Source organism: Salmo trutta, chromosome 23, assembly GCF_901001165.1.
Source record: "Salmo trutta chromosome 23, fSalTru1.1, whole genome shotgun sequence".
Classification (NCBI taxonomy): Eukaryota; Metazoa; Chordata; class Actinopteri; order Salmoniformes; family Salmonidae; genus Salmo; species Salmo trutta.
In genome coordinates this window covers 18,637,318-18,659,674 of record NC_042979.1, presented here as the reverse complement: position 1 = coordinate 18,659,674, position 22,357 = coordinate 18,637,318, and the positions used below count along the sequence as shown (strand labels likewise).

At 40.9% G+C, this 22,357-nt stretch overlaps 1 protein-coding gene across 2 annotated transcripts; it reads left to right on the top strand.

Annotated features, from left to right (window-relative positions):
* The first annotated feature begins 16,243 nt into the window (after positions 1–16,243).
* Positions 16,244–21,677, top strand: LOC115159536 (transmembrane protein 250). 2 transcript variants are annotated; one of them, XR_003868901.1, is made up of 3 exons: positions 16,244–16,592; positions 16,807–17,564; positions 20,999–21,677. XR_003868901.1 is itself a non-coding variant. In XM_029709348.1 (2 exons), the coding sequence occupies exon 2, from the start codon at positions 17,002–17,004 to the stop codon at positions 17,419–17,421; it is 420 nt and encodes a 139-aa protein (XP_029565208.1). In that variant the 5' UTR covers positions 16,244–16,592; positions 16,807–17,001; the 3' UTR covers positions 17,422–17,697. The 2 variants fall into 2 exon arrangements, 1 of the variants encoding a protein (XP_029565208.1); XM_029709348.1 differs by lacking the exon at positions 20,999–21,677 and having other exon boundaries at positions 16,807–17,697.
* Positions 21,678–22,357: the final 680 nt, after the last annotated feature.

Genomic DNA, 22,357 nt, shown 5'->3' with positions numbered 1-22,357 from the left:
AATAGGCTATGTCTAAATACAGTTACAGACAGACACCATTATTGCTCCCAGTGGGCATATAATACAGATAGGGCAACATACAGTTGAAGTCGGAAGACAAAATACACTTAGGTTGGACTCATTAAAACTTGTTTTTCAACCACTCCACAAATTTCTTGTTAACAAACTATAGTTTTGGCAAGTCGGTTAGGACATCTACTTTGTGCATGACACAAGTAATTTGTGTCATGCACAATTGTTTACAGACAGATTATTTCACTTACAATTCACTGTATCACAATTCCAGTGGGTCAGAAGTTTACGTACACTAAGTTGACTGTGCCTTTAAACAGATTGGAAAATTCCAGAAAATGATATCATGACTTTAGAAGCTTCTGATAGGCTAATTGACATCATTTGAGTCAATTGGAGGTGTACCTGTAGATGTATTTCAAGGCCTACCTTCAAACTCAGTGCCTCTTTGCTTGACATCATGGGAAAATCAAAAGCAATCAGCCAAGACCTCAGAAAAAGAATTGTAGACCTCCACAAGTCTGGTTCATCCTTGGTAGCAATTTCCAAACGCCTGAAGGTAGCACGTTCATCTGTACAAACAATAGTACACATGCATAAACACCATGGGACTTCGCAGACGCCATACCGCTCAGGAAGGAGACGCATTCCGACTCCTAGAGATGATTGTACATTGGTGCGAAAAGTCCAAATCAATCCCAGAACAACAGCAAAGGACCCTGTGAAGATGCTGGAGGAAACAGGTATAAAAGTATCTATATCCACAGTAAAACGAGTTATTGACATAACCTGAAAGGCCGCTCAGCAAGGAAGAAGCCACTGCTCCAAAACCGCCATAAAAAAGCCAGACTACGGTTTGCAACTGCACATGGGGACAAAGGTCGTACTTTTTGGAGAAATGTCCTCTGACCTGATGAAACTAAAATAGAACTGTTTGGCCATAATGACCATTGTTATGTTTGGAGGAAAAAGGGGGAGGCTTGCAAGCCGAAGAACACCATCCCAACCGTGAAGCACGGGGATGGCAGCATCATACTGTGGGGGTGCTTTGCTGCAGGAGGGACTGGTGCACTTCACAAAATAGATGGCATCATGAGGGACGAAAATGATGTGGATATATTGAAGCAACATCTCAAGACATCAGTCAGGAAGTTAAAGCTTGGTCACAAATGGGTCTTCCAAATGGACAATGACCCCAAGCATACTTCCAAAGTTGTGGCAAAATGGCTTAAGGACAACAAAGTCAAGGTATTGGAGTGGCCATCACAAAGCCCTGAGCTCAATCCCATAGAACATTTGTGGGCAGAACTGAAAAAGTGTGTGTGTGCGCAAGGAGGCCTACAAACCTGACTCAGTCACACCAGCTCTGTCAGGAGGAATGGGCCAAAATTCACCCAACTTATTGTGGGAAGCTTGTGGAAGGCTACCCGAAATGTTTGACCCAAGTTAAACAATTTAAAGGCAATGCTACCAAATACTGATTGAGTGTATGTAAACTTCTGACCCACTGGGAATGTGATGAAAGAAATAAAAGCTGAAATAAATCATTCACTATTATTCTGACATTTCACATTCTTAAAATAAAGTGGTGATCCTAACTGACCTAAGACAGGGCATTTTTACTAGGATGAAATGTCAGGAATTGTGAAAAACTGAGTTTAAATGTATTCGGCTAAGGTGTATGTAAACTTCCGACTTCAACTGTAGACTATGGAGGGTTTTACGTACGTCCAAACTTCTCACAGGAACTGCAAAAAGATCCAATATAAAGAAAAAGGGGGATTGTCCACTCATCATTATACAGCTCGCAAATATAATGTTTCATAAACATTATGGAACCATCTTATAGATCATATTTTCCCTTCTCCAGAAATAACAGAAAAAATATAATTGCATTCGAGCCATGTACGTTCTTACCATAGATGGTGAATCTGTTTAATACGTTGGCTTTTTTAATCAAATTAAATGAAAAACAGTTACTGTTTTTTAAACTAACAACAATATTTCTAAATAGGATCGGGTTAAAAGCATGATATCATAAATCATCTCGTTCCATGGCCTAAATGTCTTTATACATAACATTCGCGCATCTATACAAAATACTAGGCTCCTGTCAATTGTATTGTTGCCTATATGCGAGGTAGATTCTGAAAATAATCTGATATTGATGCAGCATTATAAGAGGACTGTAGTTTATATTTATTATAGTTTGGATGAGCAAGTCTTTGGTAATCAGATGAAGGGCACTGTTTGAAAATGGGGATGGATAGCTTGCTTGAACAAGCTAAATGCAGGTATGTGAATTGTGACTAACAAAAAAGCATGAGGGCAAAAACCTCCATGGGCACTGTGTGTCATGGATGGTTAGGCTGCGCTTCCGCTCTGAAAATCCATGTCATTTTGTGAGTCTTAAAATCTCCTATTAGTGCTGCATGAAATTGTCCTTAAAAGCAAGTGCAAAACGGACACACCTCAAATATAGCCATCCCTCCCACCTCAGCGCATGCGAGATGATTTTGACAGGTAAATTGCAGAATCTGGCGTTAGGGCTGGGAAAATGCCAGTGTGACAGTTTTTACATGACAAAGTTGCAAACTAACGTGCGTTGGACAATTGTGCCTCCATAGCGGCAGCCGAACATAGAGCCCTATATGGAAACTGTGCAGTTTCATGTTGGGCACAGATACTGAGCATTGTCTAAAAAACGAACAACACAATAGCATCACTTTCACAATGCAAAAACAATCATATATCTGCAGTGCAGGTTTGGTTGGATTCCAGCCCTTTATATGAGGAAAACAAGGACCCACAGGACCAGCATCAAGTTGACACCAGGACTTGAAAGGCCTCCACTCCACAGGTCATCTCCTGCCTGCGGGATGTGGAAGGAGCACGAGTTGGCGAGTGGTGGAATAAGGCTGGTAGGGTGTACTGTAAATCCCAGTGATTTGGGTTAGGGGAGGTGGTGGTGGAGGAGGAGCTGTGTGGCTGCAGGCTGGAGGCTTGGGAGGAGGATTAGCCACTGTAAGCTGCACACTAAGTTTACTGATCTGTCTTCTCTTCCTGAGCCCTCCAGCCTGGCAGGCGACGTGTCAGAGGGACTTAAGCTGTCCAGTGTGGGACAGCTGCGCAGGTTGTGTGTGTGTGTGTGTGTGTGTGTGTGTGTGTGTGTGTGTGTGTGTGTGTGTGTGTGTGTGTGTGTGTGTGTGTGTGTGTGTGTGTGTGTGTGTGTGTGTGTGTGTGTGTGTGTGTGTGTGTGTGTGTATGTGTGTGTGTGTGTGCGGGTGTGTTCCCACATGTATGTGAATACGCGTGTGTGGTGCATCAGCCCCACTGCAGACACTCACACACAACTGCAACGCACCACCCACCCACAGCCTCCTCACCACTCTCTCACGAATGTCTCTTCCCTCGTCCCCCCCATCCTTCTTCCCTGACATCCACCTAATGGTCCCAAAGCTGGCTTTACTCATCATCACACGCACCAAAACAAAAAACCTTTCTCTCTCTCCACCAACTGTGTTTCTGTGTTGCTGCATGCCAAGAGAGCCTTCTCCGGCTATACAGACTATGTCAACGGGAATAAATTGCACATCTTTTCCAAACAGAGCAATTTCTCCGCCATCTGCTCCGCAACGTAAATCAGGTCTTGTGGATGCAAACCTACTCCTTTGGATGCAAACCTACAACGGCAGCCAAAAGTCTAATCCCCATGTCCCCCCTGGCTTCTAAATCATCCTGAGATATGAATGGCTCTGTATATTATCTAGAAAATATGAATATATGCTAAATGCTGCACTAGCGTGTGTGGTCTCAGTATAAAGTAGCAGTTTCTAATGAATCAATTGTGGATATTGTGTTCTTAGCAAATGGTCCTATTTCAAATGGTGTATTTTGTATGTAAACTGGATTGTGTTCTGAGAGTGGGGGCTAGTGATTATGTCCAGACTATTATTGTGGGACTGGATTAAGCAAACAAAAAGTCTGGATGTGTCACGAGTGCTATCTTCGTGTTCCCTGTCATAAATTAGCCAAGGCGCAGCGGGCCTGTAGTTCCACATATTTTATTTGTGAACTTGAACAAAACAATAAACAGGTGAAACTGAAACAAACGTGACGTTCTGGGGCTGCTCACACACAGCTGCACAAAAACAAGATCCCACAAAAACAAAGGGAAAAACAGGCTGCCTAAGTATGGCTTCCAATCAGAGACAACGATAGACAGCTGCCTCTGATTGGAAACCATACCCGGCCAAAACATAGAAAACAAAACATAGAATGCCCACCCACCTATCACACCCTGACCTAACTAAACAGAGAAAACACAGCTCTCCTAGGTCAGAGCATGACAGGATGTGGTACACATTGATCATCTTTTGAACTAATATTTTGAAGGACAATATTTTTTGGTGTTCTCCGTTACCTACTAATGTAGGTGAATACAGGTTACCATACCAGGTGAAATTAAGGTAAAAAAGTTTAAAAAAATAATTAGCAATAACATTCTGAAGGTACACCTCAATAACAATCTATAGACTGTACAGAGATCTTTCTCTTAATAAACAAAGACTCACAGGGATCCATCATAGCTTAGAAATATGTTTTGTATCATTTTGTTTTTCTTTAGATTCAATATAGTAAAACTATGATTATTTAAAAGCCCAAATAAAGATTTATGAATAAAAAAAATGTAGCATGCAAGGACAGTCATTTACTGTGTCACTTTCATACCACTTTCATTACTATTTTCATACAAAAACCAAACCTGCAAAATACAATACACTGCACTCCCATTTTAAATATTCATAAATATATTTATTGATTATTGCATTACAATACTGAAGCTATTATAACAAATATTGACATGTCAAGCTCAACAGGGTCAAATGTCAAAGTATCCAGCTGCCCCCCACCCCCTATCTACACAGACACACACAAATACAAGAACAATCATACACTATTACACACACACACACACACACACACACACACACACACACACACACACACACACACACACACACTTTGACCATGTGAACTGCCAAGCAGGTTGTTGATTGAATACAGAAATAGATCCAGGCTGTAATTCCTGACCATATAGACATCCCCAATATAATTGACATCCTAGGAAATCCAGGATATCTTGGGCTCAAGCCCCCCCTTCCTGTCACATCATAGCCCCAACATCCACACAGACACACCCCTACTCCTACTCCTACCCCAGGCCCTCTCCCTGTTAATCCAGCCGCCATACAGATGTTACCACATCAGCTTCTAATCCAGCCAAGCCCCCTTATGCCAGGGATTAACACCAGGCCCAATCTGGTTGATCCAAGGGGACAGAAATGGAGAGAGGAGTCAGAGAGGAGAGGAGGGAGGGGTTGTGTCTCTGCACCCGTTCGCCCCAAACCAAGGCTGTTCTTGTCCAAAAAAAACAAAGAAAATATAGATTTTCTTTTAACATCTTGACATCTATCTTGTTTTCTACTCAAATGAAAAGTGGTTAGAAAAATAAAGCAAGTAGGCCTTCAATGTATTATTTCTCATTAATCAATTACACAGGATATTTGCAGGAAAAAGGACTTTGCAATTAATTCAATCATGAATAATGTATTTACCCCTAAACACATATTACTTATTGCATAACGTTTTTGGTGCTATAACACTGTTCTGAAAATTGCCAAAATTTGAATTTGATCAGACATGAAAACAATTTCACATAGTGTACATTTTTCATTTAAGCTACACAGCTCCATTATATGCTAAAAAAAACATGCAGCATTTAAAAAGATTGGCTGATATAATAGCAATGAATAACATCTGGAGATGAGAACAGATTCTTATTTCCAGTAGTGCCATGCAGGTTTTAATGACAACAGATGGTGTTGTGAGTGTGTGAGTGATTGAGTGAGTGAGTGAGAGAGAGAGTAATAATTGGTGAGGGACAGGCATGCTGGATTTAGGACTCAGTGCTCTATAATATCAAGATATTCCTGATTGTGTCCCTAAAAAATCCAATATGTCATGGGTAGGCAGAGCTACACACGGAAAAACAATTCAAATTCCTGCAACAAAAAAAGATCAGTGTGTTTTTAACCTATTCCCAGCTCCTAATTCCATGGACAACCACCAGCCAAGATTGTGGGATAGTAGAGGAAAGGAGGAGACATTCAATCTTTCAAAGGGAAATTACGTTTTCTTGTTAAACAAAATTGTAAATTCATTTGTTTTTTTGCCCAAACTAATTGTTCCCCAGACAAACACACACACACACACACACACACACACACACACACACACACACACACACACACACACACACACACACACACACTTTGACCATCCCTCTGCAAAGCCCTCACTATGGATTTATTAACTACATAACGGTAAAACGTGTTTTTTATTCTGGTGCCACTCTGCACACACAAGCTTGTTAGCTAGCTAGCTCAAAGGACATTCAAAGTTCCTCCATAGAAGCCACTCCTCCAAAGTATAATTCTGTGGGTCTAATTCTGATAATGCATTTCATAACAAGATGCCCAGTGCTTCAAGCCTCCTCTCCAACCCTCTTTTGCTCTCTCCCCAAATACACCATTTCGGTCACATCTTGCGCCATAGGCTATACTTGTCTGTCCATCACACATGTGAACAACTATACTGAACAAAAATATAAACGCTACATCTAATGTGTTGGTCCAATGTTTCATGAGCTGAAATAAAAGATCCCAGAAATGTTCCATACGCACAAAAAGCTTATTTCTCAAAATGTTTTGTTTACAACCATGTTAGTGAGAATTTCTCCTTTGCCAAGATATTCCATCAACCTGACAGGTGTAGCATGTCAAGAAGCAGATTACACGGCATGATCATTACACAGGTGCACTTTGTGCTGGAGACAAAAGGCCACTCTAAAATGTGCAGTTTTGTCACACAACACAATGCCACAAATGTCTTAAGTTTTGATGGAGCGTGCAATTGGCATCCTGACTGTAGGAATGTCCACCAGAGCTATTGCCAGAGAATTTAATGTCCATATTTCTACCATAAGCCGCCTCAATTCTCGTTTTAGAGAATTTGTCGGTCCGTCCAATCGGCCTCACAACCGCAGACCACGTGTAACCAAGTCAACCAAGGACCTCCACATCTGGCGTCTTCACCTGCGGGATCAACTGAGACCAGCCACCCGGACAGCTGATGAAACTGTGGGTTTGTACAACCAACCAAAGAATCTTTGCACAAACTGTCAGAAACCATCACAGGGAAGCTCATCTGCGTGCTCGATTTCCTCACCATTGACCTGACTGCAGTTCGTCATCATAACCAACTTCAGTGGGCAAATGCTCACCTTCGATGGCCACTGGCATGCTGGAGAAGTGTGCTCTTCCCGGATGAATCCCGGTTTCAACTGTACCGGGCAGATGGCAGACAGCATGTAGGGCGTCATGTGGGCGAGAGGTTTGCTGATGGCAACATTGTGAACAGAGCGCCCCATAGTGGCAGTGGGATTATGGTATGGACAGGCATAAGTTACGAATAACAAACACAATTGCATTTTATCGATGTCAATTTGAATGCACAATGATACCGTGACGAGATCCTGAGGCCCATTGTCATGCCATTCATCCACCGCCATCACCTCATGTTTCAGCATGATAATGCACGGCCCCATTTCGCAAGGATCTGTACACAATTCCTGGAAGCTGAAAATGTCCCAGTTCTTCCACGGCCTACATACTCACCAGACGTCACCCGTTGAGCATGTTTGGGATGCTCTGGATCAACATGTACAATAGCATGTTCCAGTTCCCTCCAATATCCAGCAACTTCGCACAGCCATGGAAGAGGAGTGGGACATCATTCCACAGGCCACAATCAACAGCCTGATCAACTCTATGCAAATTAGATGTGTCGTGCTGCATGAGGTGGTCACACCAGATACTGACTGGTTTTCTGATCCACGTCCCTACCTTTTTTTAAAGGTATCTGTGACCACCAGATATATATTTTTATTCCCAGTCATGTGAAATCCATAGATTAGGGCCTAAAGAATTTATTTATTTAAATTGACTGATTTGCTTATATGAACTGTAACTCAGTAAAATGTTAGAAATGTTTTTTTATTTTTGTGTAGTGTAGCTTGTTCTATCCACACTGATTGGTGAAGTCATTGAATGAGCTTAATGGAAAAAATTGCTGATTTCACAGTTTCAAAAAGGAACAGAAAGGAACGATATAAATCAGTACTTTTTTTTTGTTCGAACTGGTCAGAACTTTATTTTCTAAACAAATAGTGGTTCTGTTTAGAAAAACTTATTTCAGTTCCAACCCCTGATACACACACACACACTTCACATCTTTACACTATAACAAACTAACAAAGCAAACTCAACACAAAACTCAAAACAATTTGACAAAAACTGAAAACTCAAATACAAATTCCACTTAATAAGACCACACCCAGGTTTCTAAGGAGACAGCCAATATACCTATACACAGAACAGTAGATGGCCTCATGGTTCTTTAGAGGGAGATGCATTGAACTAGCTCATAGCACCACATCCCCAAACACACTTTTAATTAAACTTCCTCTAATTAAAGTCTCTCTTCTTATTAGGCCATCCTAATTGATTTAATTTGTCTTTTCTCAACTATTGGCTTTGACCTCTACTTAGTTAATTAATTAATTGATTTACCCCAAGTGTATTTGGGCTTTCTAAGAGGATTCTGACATCTTAACCCTTTAATCTTGTGCATGTGGTCACTCTGGGGCTGGACAGCGATGTATTGGGAAATGCCGCTGGGATTTTGCTGTAGATTTAGGCCAACAGTGCTCAACGTACAAGGCCATATTCTCAGGCCTTTCACACAACTGCAAACTTCGCATCAGGAAAAGTAAAGATATCAGCAATAGAAATATAAACGTATTTGTATGTGATTCGGGGTTGAAATCGGAGTGTTGTGAACAGCGATGTGAATGTTGTGAATGTGAACAACTTCAATCCCAAAGAAAAACGCATACAGTATTTGTAGCCCTATAACTTTGGAAAGAGGCAGTAGCCAGCAGAGAACAGGGAACAAAAAGTGACGCTCTAATATTTCCATAATTAATGTCTAGGACCAGAATACCTCCTTTATGAGGGGCTTGGGAAACCCAAATCACCAACACTGGTTTATGGAAGTCGTTTTTCTTGATAACAGTGTGGGCACTGGACTTCCACAGCTAAATGCAGTTATTAAGAAGATGCTGTAGAATGAGAGGACATCAACTCTTGGCACCATTTTAGTACTGTTTGCCTTAAAGAGGTAGAAACTCGAGTGGTTGCTGAATCTGCTCAATTATCAAAGGAGATGTTGTTACTACTGTATAAACTGAACATTGTTCAAATTTGCCCTCTAACATGAACGAAGGAAGTTTGCTGCCATGACCTTAGAAGAACTCTTTACCATTGACCCAAGTATGTGTTGGTGCATTCATTTGTACGTGAATGAGTGTGTGTGCGTAAGTTAGTGTGTGCATGGATGGGAACGTTTTAATTGTAGGCTAATTAAATAAGTTATGTTATTCCAAAAACAGACCAGAAAGCAAAATGTGAAATATGCTACACATAGAAGCTGTGAGTTATAATGTCCATTCGTATTAAAATAAGAAAGTGGAGCTCACCATAAGTCTCTGACTGCACGTCAACGTCACATTCTACTCACTAAAAGAGATCTGTGGACAAAAAACCTGGACAAATAGCTCTCTCTAGTGGTGAAAGTACACACAGACAGGGTGTTATTTCTCTTTTTCCAGGTGTGTGCTCCTCCTATGGGGAAAAGAGCAGAAAATCAACAACCCATACTGCACGAAACACAACCCACGGTGTAGATGTATCACACAAGGCCTTAGAATGAACATGTTAAGGGCATTCAGGAAGGCTAAACTGGTATACTGTAGGTACAGCTACAGGGCAATGTCAGACTAAGCAAATGCAACAGGCCTACAGGCTATGAGGTTTGTAGGTGGTGTGTGGGGGTGAACTATTCCATTCCTCTATCTAAACTCTCCACATAAGATTATCTTCATAGCCTGTGTAAATGCCAACATGTAACCACAACACTTGCTAAATTATCTGTATGAACCTAGTTGGCCATAGCTTTTCGATGAGGCAATGCCTAGCTCTTAGGACTATAAATGTCCAGACCCAATGTTGCTTACATATAGTTTTAGTAGAAGAGCAGCCATATTGATTTTACAGCATGCCTTTGTCGCTCTCTTAGGCCTAAATCTGGGGTGTATTCGTTTAGATCAAGACCATAGCAAATAGTTGCAAACATTTGCAAATATTTTGCAACGCTACAAGTGTTTTTATTGGACAAATTGGCTTCTGTTTGGTTTGTTTGGTTCTTAGTGAATACACCCCTGATGCATCAGATAGAAGTAGCCTACTAGAAATGTAGGCCTACAAAATAGTTGTTCTCTTCTTTACTCTCATACTTTATGGAGAAACCCATAGCTGTCCAAATTATCGGTAGCTGCAGTAACGGGTTAGCGCCTGAGGCATTGTTTTGTTTGCTTATTTGGAGAAGTTTAGTTCATTAAACAGTTAGCAACTCTTGATATTTATTCCTGTTTGTAATACATTCATTTATATTTTCGAACATTAGGCTACCATTAACTTGCATCTTGTCTTTGTCGTCTAAGTTTTTCTTTCCAGGACAGAGTGGTGATTGGTGAATAAAGGGAACTGTTGGGGTACTCAGGCGTGGGGCGTAGCTAATTGAGCATATTTTTTCTGCGCAGCTGCTACTCTGTCCTTGGAGACGGAATGGTATCTTTTTGGGTATCTGTACTTTAGTTTACTATTTATATTTTTGACAATTTTTACTTTTACTTCACTACATTCCTAAATAAAATAATGATTTACTTAATATAAGAAATGTGAAATGATTTATACTTTTACTTTTGATATTTAAGCATATTTGAAACCAAATACTTTTACACTTTTACTCAAGTAGTATTTTACTGGATGACTTACACTTTTACTTCAGTCATTTTCTATTAAGGTATCTTTATTTTTATTCAAGTATAACAATTAGGTACTTTTTCCACCACTGCTTTGGTAACTTCCAGGTATCGGCGGGGATACTTAAGCAACTATCTGGCATGGACACAGATTCATTGTGGCGGAAGTAGATGAGAAGTGGAGGGAAGATGGCGGAAAACGGATGTTCTGTTTGAAACTGCTGCTGGGTCGGGTGAAGATGAGAGTACAGAGAGTGAGAACGAGCCAGCTACAGTCATGAAAAAGAAAGGAAACAAAATAAGTAAAGTTGTGATGAAACTAAGAAATCCCTAGATTAGTTTATAGTTGGAGTAAGGGTTTTGGATCAATGTTACCCGGGGGTTCCGTTTGAAGTCACGAGGAGTGAGGTGGCGTCAGTGAGAGTCACAAGAGCTGGTCGTATTCAGATCTTTTGATGTGTCCGCGGAACAGAAGAAGCATGCTTTTTATTTATTTTATTTTATTTAACTAGGCAAGTCAGTTAAGAACAAATTCTTATTTACAATGACGGCCTACCCCGGCCAAACCCTAACACGGACGACGCTGGGCCAATTGTGCGCCGCCCTATGGGACTCCCAATCACGGCCGGTTGTGATACAGCCTGGAATCAAACCAGGGTCTATAGTGACACCTCTAGCACTGAGATGCAGTGCCTTAGACCACTGCGCCACTCGGGAGCCCAATAATATTTGATGTAATGTTGTGTATGGATTTCCGAAGCAGGGTGCCTGTCAAGGGGGTTATTTCTGGGATTGCGCATGATGTGGATGCAGATTATATACCTGAGGAAGTAGGTAAAGTGATTGGTGCAAGTCAACTGACCTGTATGGTGGATTGAGCAAGGAAATCCACTTCATCCATATTGTTGTTTTTTGAGTCTCTCCTTTCTCATGTAAAGATAGGCTTTATGAGATACTGTACCTTGTAAGAGCTTTTGTGCACGAGCCCCTCCAGTGTTATAAATGCAAAGGATTTGGGCATGTATCAAGTGTATGCAGACGGGAAGAATATTGTATGCCAGCTGAAGTTATATGCTGCAACTGTGGTGGCGAACATGCGCCTGAGCACCTGGATTGCCCTGTTAGGATGAAGAAGGCCGAGGTAGCAAAAATAAGGGATGTCCAACGTGTTTCCTACCTGAGAAGAGTGGAAGGAGCGAGTGGCGTTGAAGACGCACTGGTAAATAAGACTGCACCAGGGAATGTTGCTCGGCAATCAAGGGAACCTGATATGTTACATGTTAAAAATATGGACTTTGTAGCATTAATTGCAATGATCATAAACTGCACAGCACAAACAAAGAAGAACTCTGAGGAAATGTTAATTATTGTGAGTGCAGCAGAACGCTTTTTGGGACTCAGTGAGTTTACAGCCAAGGCATTGCAAGAAATCCTGTCAAAGGATGTTCTGGCCTCACAGGCCCCTGAGCCTGTGTAGGGATGTGACTTACATTGGAATGTGACTGAAGGAGTGGGATTCATTTTTTTACGTGTCTATTTTTGTATTTTGTATTATGTTGGTCTTTCCCCCTTTTTTCCTACAATGGATATTTTTTTCTTGCGTTTACCACCCGTACAATAGGTGGTGGCATGCACCTCTAACAGATTGACTGACAGGTTAACACATTTTGGATTGGCTAGCTAGCTAGCTGGCTAATGTTTTTGTTTGAAAAATTAATCTGGACACAGTAGCAGCTTTTTTGTTTCACCTGTCTGCCAATTCCTAATCTTCTAAGAACATAATTTGAGGAGTTGCCTGACGCGTGAGAGGAGTGCTGAGACAGAGTGTTCCTAGTGAAGATGACAAACTCAAGCAATGACCCTCTCTATCTTCTGAGGATGCAGCTTTAAAAGATTTGGCATCTATTGGTTGACCTGTCATGATATATTGCTTGTTTGTTCGTTTTTTTGCCCTTGAAACACTTTGAGATTCTAGGAAAAACGCTATAGAAATGTTAGAAATGATTATTAACACTTGCTTGCGGACCGCCATAATACCATAGAAGAAGACAGATTCAGAATCTGATTATTGTTGAAGTAGTTTGACTACGGAGCCAACAGGCCAGTGTTTCCCTGTGTTCATAACCAAGTGAGAAGGGGGTATTTACCACATACAACTGGGAAAAATCCACTTGAACACCCCTCGAACTAGTGGGCAACTTGTCTATCATCCCTGAGCTCTGATTTCTTCCACATGCTGACCTCTTACGTCACCTACTAAAGGATAACAGCATTTTCGGCAGTTAAATGCAACAACAAAACATTATTTATAAAAAGCTATTTATTAATATGGTTTTTGAACACTATAATTTGTTTGCGAGCATGATAGCTGTACTTTTAGTTTATGGCTGATGCAGCTTGTTTGCCATTAGCCAATCAGCATTTCTGAACGAGTTCAAAGCATGTGAATGTGTCCAATTGAATGCAGGCTTATTGTAGGCCTACTGCAAGGTTATAATTGTCATTATTTAAACCAGCCGTTTACTTAGATTTGCTTTATGTGCAAATACTTTATTAATTTACTAAAGTTCCTGCAAGACTTTTTCCTTTTTCTCTTTGGAGTCCTACAAGAAAAAAAAAACTAAACTTGCATTCCTGGTGCCGCGACTCCCTCCTTCCACTCCACCAACAATATAATATATTAGAATATATTATATAAAAGCAGCCGCTTTATCCAAAGTGACTTACAGTCATGTGTGTACATATGGGTGGTCCCAGGAATTGAACCCACACTATATTGACGTTGCAAGCATTATGCTCTACCAACTGAGCTGGGCTACAGACACCCTCTAGTCGCCAGTGCCATCCATTAGGCCTAACCTACAAATCTGAGGCTCTAGGTCTCTTTCTTACAATCTTTCATGGCACATCTCTTCATTTGTACAGTTGACATGGCTTTGTTACTACCGGTAATAGGCTGCATGACATTGTCACAACGTTGCAAATAAGCTGTGAGAAGGTTGGTTGTGATGTGACCACGTGACAATGTGGTGATAACCTAATATGATTAGTAGAGACCTCCCTACAAAGCAGCTCAGTTGGGCGACAATGGGACATGTAGAGAAATAAAGCATTTTGTTATGGATGGAAAAGATGCCCTCCTGTTTTTAATCATCCTCACCAGAGGTCTCAGCAGAAGTCCTTATCTCTGTTTTCCCAAATCTGACATCAGATCAGCCACACTAAAATTATTACACTGTTGATCTAATTAGTAAAAGCAATCACAATCTGGAAGCAAGTTAATTGGAAGAATTTATTCAGCCCTGGCGACAGCTTTATGCATGTTTGATCAAGTATTATAAGGTTAGTGTTTCTGATTTTGCATAATATACCTTTAAATCCTGCACAAAGTGATCCGGCGCACCATTAACGACTGTAATAAACTCTTTAAAAACGCTTCTGTTTATGATTTATCTGCAGCTGCCTTGTCTCTCCCCTGGCCGTCTGGCCGGTTGACAAATGGCCAGGATGTAATCATTCGACCACCTCATAAATCTGCCCAATGAAGGTTGCTTGATCTGCTGGAAAAGTTATAGAGAGGTTAGAGCAAGTTTACCGGGGTGACACGTACCCCCCTCCAGGACCTAGTGACGTCAGAAGCTGCATTGCTTCCTAAATGTGTCTCAGTGCATTGAAATACTGTATTGTCTTTGAGAATCTTATGGCTATGTAGAACTTATGGTTACTGATCGTAAGCCATAAGTTATTTTTTAGATAAACTTTAAAGTAGGCCATATGTGTCAAATTCATTCCATGGAGGGCCGAGTGTCTGCAGGTTTTAGCTCCTCCATTCTACTTGATTGAAGAATTAAGGTCACTAATTAGTAAGAAACTCTCCTCACCTGGTGGTCTAGGTCTTAATTGAAAGGAAAAACCAGCATACACTAGGCCCTACATGGAATGTGTTTGACACCCTTGAAGTAGGCTATCATTTATGAAACATATTTAGATATCAATTTGATACATTTTAAGGTTTCAAACACACATACTAGGCCTACATGTTTTAGGAATGACTGCAATGGGCTGGCTATGAATAAACCTAGAGTTTAGGCCTTTTATGTTTGGGTGACACTATCAGTTCGCTGTCTCCCACTATTCCAATGACAGATTGGGGGTAATCTTTGTCTGTGAGGCTATCACATGAGGTGGCCATGTATTTTACCTCCAATCTCTCTCAAATACTAATTTCAAAATCATATTACAGTTTGGCTTGATTTCTTTAGTTTTCACACATTCATGAAAAGTATTAGCCTATCAAGTTTAAAGCAAATTGAACTTTGGGGAGGTAGCCTGGCATGCCCATTTCTCACAATAACATGTTTATTCATCAAAATGTTTTTTTCCCCTGTTCATAATTTACAGTTGTTTGGTGTTGTTGAATTCGTTGCAAATACAGGTAAGAGAACCAAGAACATTTTTAATAGAGGCCCACAGTGGAGGTGTCATAATACCCATAAAACATAGCGGTCAAACAGAGAAATGGTTCCAACCGTTTTTTACACCATACATTTTTTCCCATAGCGGATTTTAGAAACACGTAAAATAAGTGCTGTGTTTCGTGTAGGCTTGCATGCTGACCAGACCGCTTGCGTGCGTGCCATCACACGCATGTTGATTTTGTCCACCCAGACCAGACGCAATCAGGACACGTAGGTTGAAATATCAAAACAAACTCTGAACCAACTATATTAATTTGGGGACAGGTCGAAAAGCATTAAACATTTATGGCAATTTAGCTAGCTGTTGCTAACTAATTTGTCAATTGAAAGACATTTTGCCAAGTTATTCATTACTACATTTAGCTAACATTAGATAGTTAATCCAGAGATATTTACCATTGCCTCGATTTGGCAGTCTTGTCCAGATCACCATGTTATTTGCCGTTCTTTATGATAGCCCCATTAGCAGCTAATTAGCATTTCATTTTGTGCAGGTAAATATATTGATAAAAGTCACCTTGTCCTAGAGAGATTTACACGGTTATCAAAAAGTCACACCGGGGTAAGCCTACACGAAACACAGACCATATTTTAAGTGTTTCCTAAATTCCCTATGGAAAAAATTAATGGGAAAAACGATTGGAACCATTTCCCTATTTGACTGCTAGGTATTATGACTCATACTGTGGTACTCTATTGGCTACAGTAAAATCCCAAATAATTACAGCTCTTCTCCTTTAAATTTCAGATTTTGTCATGAGAAGAATGACAAATATTTTACGACAGGACGTATTCGCCGGTTGTCAGAGCAACACCCTACCGCCGCTGTTGAGTTACATTAGCAAGTATAGCCATTATATCAATGGAACGATGTATCCGAGGGAATTGCTGCAACTACTCAGTTTGTTACTTTGTGTATATCTTTGTGCAACGAGTTATAACATGTTGACTTGCATCAGTCGTTTCAGAGCGCACCACTACCATCGTGGTGAATAGGAAGACGTTTGAGAAAGTCATGCAGCATCGAATCGAATGCTGAGAATTCAGTGTTCACGACATCTTTCAAGAAAACTCAATGTCCATTTTCTAAACGAACGGTGTGTACAATTTGAGCACATTAGGCCTAGTGACCAAGTCTAGGTTACATCCATAATAGAGGTGTGTGTGTGTGTGTGTGTGTGTGTGTGTGTGTGTGTGTGTGTGTGTGTGTGTGTGTGTGTGTGTGTGTGTGTGTGTGTGTGTGTGTGAGAGGGGGAGATGGAGAGCTCCTTGTCCATGTGTATTTGTAAATATGTTGTTCCCTCTTTACAGAGCCGTGTTGTCTTTTGGATGCACGTAGCAACATACACCAAACAGGCCTAATCAGAGACCTACATTCCATGCCTGTGGTCCCGTGCTAAGCGCTAAAAGCCAGCCAATGATGCTAACCTTCACCACCCCTGAAGCAGAGGACAAGGCCTGTTGCTGGGACTCCCCGCAGAAGCCTAGACCTCAATTCACCCACTCATGCCTGTGATCCCTATCCCTCGGCGAGTGCGCAGCTTCCATGGCCCCCACACCACCTGCATGCACTCGGCCTGCGGGCCGGCGCGCACCACCCAGCTTGTGCGCACCAAGTACAACAACTTTGACCTGTACCTGCGCTCGCGCTGCATGTACGGCTTCCTGCGCTTCCTGCTCTACTTCGGCTGCAGCCTTCTGACCTCCCTCCTCTGGGTGTCGCTGTCTGCTCTCTTCTGCCTGCAGTACGTGAGCGCCCGCGTTTTCCTGCGGCTGCAGTACAAGCTGTCCGTGATCCTGCTGTTGCTAGGACACCGGCGCTTTGACTTTGGGGTGCTCAACAACCTGTTCATCTACAGTATGCAGGTCACAATGTTCCTGGTGGGAGGCCTGGGCTGGTGCTTCTTGGTGTTTGTGGACATGTAGCGTCTGGTGACAACAGACCATGGATCACTGTTTTATGCCAATGTCAGACAGCCACCTGAGTGATGCACGGCAGCCATTTTGTACCAAAACACTACACACAGCAGCAGTCGTGATGAAGGCGTGAGGATGACCAGGAATAAAAGGTGGACAGATTATATAGTGCAGGGATTCTTGAAAGACCAGACAATCATACTTTATTTCACAAACAAACACACACACACACAGAGAAAAGTATGTGGACACCCCTTCAAATGAGTGGATTTGGCTATTTCAGGATCACCCTTTGCTGACAGTTGTATAAAATCAAGCACACAGCCATGCAATCTCCATAGACAAACATTGACAGTAGAATGGCCTTACTGAAGAGCTCAGTTACTTTCAATGTGACACCATCATAGGATGCCACATTTCCAACAAGTCAATTCGGAAAATTTCTGCCGTGCTAGAATTGCCCCGGTCAACTGTAAGTGCTGTTATTGTGAAGTGGAAACATCTAGGACTTAGCCACGAAATGGTAGGCCACACAAGCTCACAGAATGGGATTGCTGAAGCGCGTAAAAATCGTCTGTATTCTGTTGCAACACTCGCTACCGAGTTCCAAACTGCCTCTGGAAGCAACTTCATCACAAAACTGTTGGGAGCTTCATGAAATGGGTTTCCATTGCCGAGCAGCCACACACAAGCCTAAGACCACCATGTGCAATGACAAGCGTCGACTGGAGTGGTGTAAAGCTCGCCACCATTGGACTCTGGAGCAATGGAAATGCGTTCTCTGGAGTGATGAATCCTGCTTCGCCATCTGGTAGTCAAACGGACAAATCTGGGTTTGGTGGATGCCAGGAGAACGCTACCTGCCCCAATAGTGCCAACTGTAAAGTTTGTTGGAGGAGGAATAATGGTCTGGGGCTGTTTTTTATCAGTTGGGCTAGACCCCTTAGTTCCAGTTAAGGGAAATCTTAACACTACAGCATACAATGACATTCTAGACTATTCTGTGCTTCCAACTTTGTGGCAACAGTTTGGGGAAGGCCCTTTCCTGTTTCAGCATGACAGTACCCCCATGCACAAGGCGAGGTCCATACAAAAATGGTTTGTTGAGATTGGTGTGAAAGAACTTGACTGGCCTGCACAGAGCCCTGACCTCAACCCTATAAAACACGTTTGGGATGAATTGGAACGCCGACTGCGAGCCATGCCCAATCGCCCAACATCAGTGCCCGGCCTCATAATGTTCTTGTGTCTGACTGAAAGCAAGTCCCCACAGCAATGTTCCAACATCTAGTGGAATGCCTTCCCAGAAGAGTGGAGGCTGTTCTAGCAGCAAAGGGGAAACCACTCCATATGAATGCCCATGATTTTGGAATGAGATTTTCATTGAGCAGGTATCCACATACTTTTGGTCATGTAGTGTATATTAGTATGAGCTATCAAACCATGTAAAGGAACAACCTAATTCTGTATTTTTATAATAAAAAAATGCAACTAACTGGATTTATGTCAACTCCGTCAGACACCATAAAAGGCATTTCATTTTTACATGTATTGTCCAACAAGTGTTTAAAGGCCTTGATTGTTTAATTCTAACACTGGTATTATTACATATTTGAATAATCTAATCTCCAAACTTCTTTTTGTTTTGTTTTATAGCGCTATATAATGCTTCAGGGCTAATTTCGTTAGCATTGTGGCATGCTTTTCCTGATTTAAAACATAAAACAACGTTCATAAAGCAAACATTATCTCTTAGGTCTAGCACAGCAAATGTGTCAACAGTTGAAGCATGTGTTGCAGAACAGTGATGTCAAATATTTTTTCAGAATATTAACAGAAATCGATTTTAATTGGGCTGGCCATCATTGACGGAGTTGACAACAAATACTCAATACAGACATTTTGGCGTCAATACAAACATTTGTAAAATGTACAAAAATGTTTTATTTGAAAACTCCAATAGTAATATAACCATTCTATCAGATCTTTTAGCACTCTGACGGAGTTGATGTTAGACAAAAATCTGACACAGTTGATGTTTTACGATTTTTTCGTCTTCATTAAAGTGCTATACAAAGTAGCAAATTTGTTCTTCCGGAGTTGCTTTATGACTAAAATCTAATTTAATCTAACATATCCAGGCTGTATCACAACCGGACGTGATTGGGATCGTATTGGGCGGCGCACAATTGGCCCAGCGTCGTCCAAGTTTGGCCGGTGTAGGTTTTCATTGTAAAGCAGAATTTGTTCTTAACTGACTTGCCTAGTTAAGTAAAATAAAAAGATAGGATATTAATTTTGGAACAAATATATATCAGGCAGATGGAGTTTTCAGTTTATGGTTGTGAACTTGACACCATGGTGATTTCAATGTTTGTTTAAATCTATCAAAAGTTGAAAAAAAATGACAGACCATGAGTGGTCTTGTTGCACTACATGTAATGTGGACATGAATATAGAGTCCTTATGGTGGAGCTGATCATGCTCATTCCTGATTCATTTAGGATTTTAAACATGTGACGGAGTTCACAACATCGCCGGACACATTTTTTAGGAATTACCGTTTTTCAGTTAACATTAATTATTGGCAGTTTTTTTTTTGAGAGTTTCAAATTGGGATCCTTTGCTCTGGACAAGGGACTTTCCAGTTGGAAATGTGTAATATTGAAAATAAATTATTTTAAATTCCCCTTTATAAAGTATAAAACGATAAAAAATTAAGTTTCCCTGCCAGCAAGGATTGTTCTGACTTTCAAGAATCCCTGAGTGACACGCTTTGGTGCTATTTGCTTGCAAAAAGTGGATGCTTACATACCATATCACTAAGACTTCTGTAATAATAAGCCTTACTTTAGTTAGGCGCATGAGGGATAGTATGCCCCTTAACACCATAGAAGGAAAAAAACATGCTGTCTTGTATGACTGGAGGAAAACAAGTGACAATGTTGAATTCTAAAAATAAAGGATATATTCAGTATGGGTGTTTAAATTGACTCCCCAGGTGACAGACATTAGTTTTGTAGCTAACATTATTATTTTATACATCCTCTGTTGAGAAAAAAAAAGCAAATGTATCGTGCTGTAAAATATATGGAGAAGTCTGTGTACATATTGTCTTATTGATGCCAATAATATCTGCCATGGACATGGCCTGTTGCAGGGGCTGTGTCATCGAGTCTGTAACAATGCAAGTTAGTTATTGTGAGTGGCTTTGGGTGAAGTGCTCATAATATCAAAATATAGTTCCTCACATGGTCCCAGAATCCCTCTCACAGAGACAGAGCTCTGTTTTGCCTCCCTGAGAACACAGTAGCCAATCACAGCCAGACACCTTCGGTCTCTGCCAACCATAACAATGGCCGTGGCTGTGTCCCAATGGCCTTATATAGCCTCCTTTCCTCATCTTCTTTCCTACACTAGGACTGATCTGATATGGACAGGCTGAAATTATCGAATGAAAACCTATTCATAACGTTTATCTATCAGTGATCATAACTGTGTCTCATTGTTCATTTTAAGTACCAAGATCCTGCTTAATTTTTCCTTAAATATTGTCCTTTCCTTGTTCCCTTTCCTGCAACCCTAGGGCCTGTCCAGGAGAAGGTCTGTGCCAAATGCTGCATTCGTAACCAAGTGGGAGGTGTGAATCAACCAGTTGTGAAGTCGTAAATACCAGTTGGATGCATTCACATGCTTTGAACTTGTTCAGAAACGCCGATTGGCTAATGGCCAACAAACAATGTAAACCATAAACTAAAAGTGCAGTTATCATGCTTGTAAAGAAATGATAGTGTTCAAAAACCATATTAATAGATCATTTATAAAAAGCAATGTTTTTGTTGCATTTAACTGCAGAAAATTCTGTTATCCAGGTCATTTCTGAGGTAAATGACATCAGAGGTCAGCATGTGGGAGCTTAGGATGATGGACGAGTTTCCCACTAGTAATTACCAGTTAGAGGCCATTCAAGTGGATATTTCTCCAGTAGTATGTGGTAAATTCCCACTTCCCACTTGGTTACAAACGGAGCACTAGTTATAGTTACAGCTTCTGTTTCAGTACTTAAACGGTAAGAGAGCTACGTTTCCACCATACTGCTTTCTCTAGTCTGTTTCAGATCAGCTCTTAATATTAAGGAAAGGAGTTAAGAAAACCATTTGAATGATTTGGGACATGCCCAAGACTTTGGATGAACCCAGCTCCACACCAACTCATTCAAGGGTTTTTCTTTATTTTTACTCTTTTCTACATTGTAGAATAATAGTGAAGACATCAAAACTATGAAATAACACATGGAATAAAAGAAAAGTTCTAAAACAAATCTAAATATATTTTATATTTGAGATTCTTCAAAGTAGAAACCCTTTGCCTTGACGACAGCTTTGCACACTCTTGGCATTCTCTCAACCAGCTTCATGAGGTGGTCACCTGGAATGCATTTCAATTAACAGGTGTGCCTTGTTAAGTTCATTCGTGGAATTTCTTTCCTTCATAATGCATTTGAGCCAATCAGTTATGTTGTGACAAGATAGGGTTGGTATACAGAAGATAGCCCTATTTGGCAAAAGACCAAGCCCATTTTATGGCAGGAACAGCTCAAATAAGCAAAGAGAAACAACAGTCCATCATTACTTTAAGACATGAAGGTCAGTCAATCCAGAAAATTTCAAGAACTTTTGAAGTTTCTTCAAGTGCAGTTGCAAAAACCATCAAGCACTATGATGAAACTGGCTCTCGTGAGGACTACCACAGGAAAGGAATACCCAGAGTTACCTCTGCTGCAGAGGATAAGTTCATGACAGCTTTGCATACTCTTGGCAAAGGGTGGCCACTTTGATTCCATATGTGTTATTTCATAGCATTGATGTATTCACTATTATTCTACAATGTAGAAAATAGTAAAAATAAAGAAAACCCTTGAATGAGTAGGTGTGTCCAAACTTTT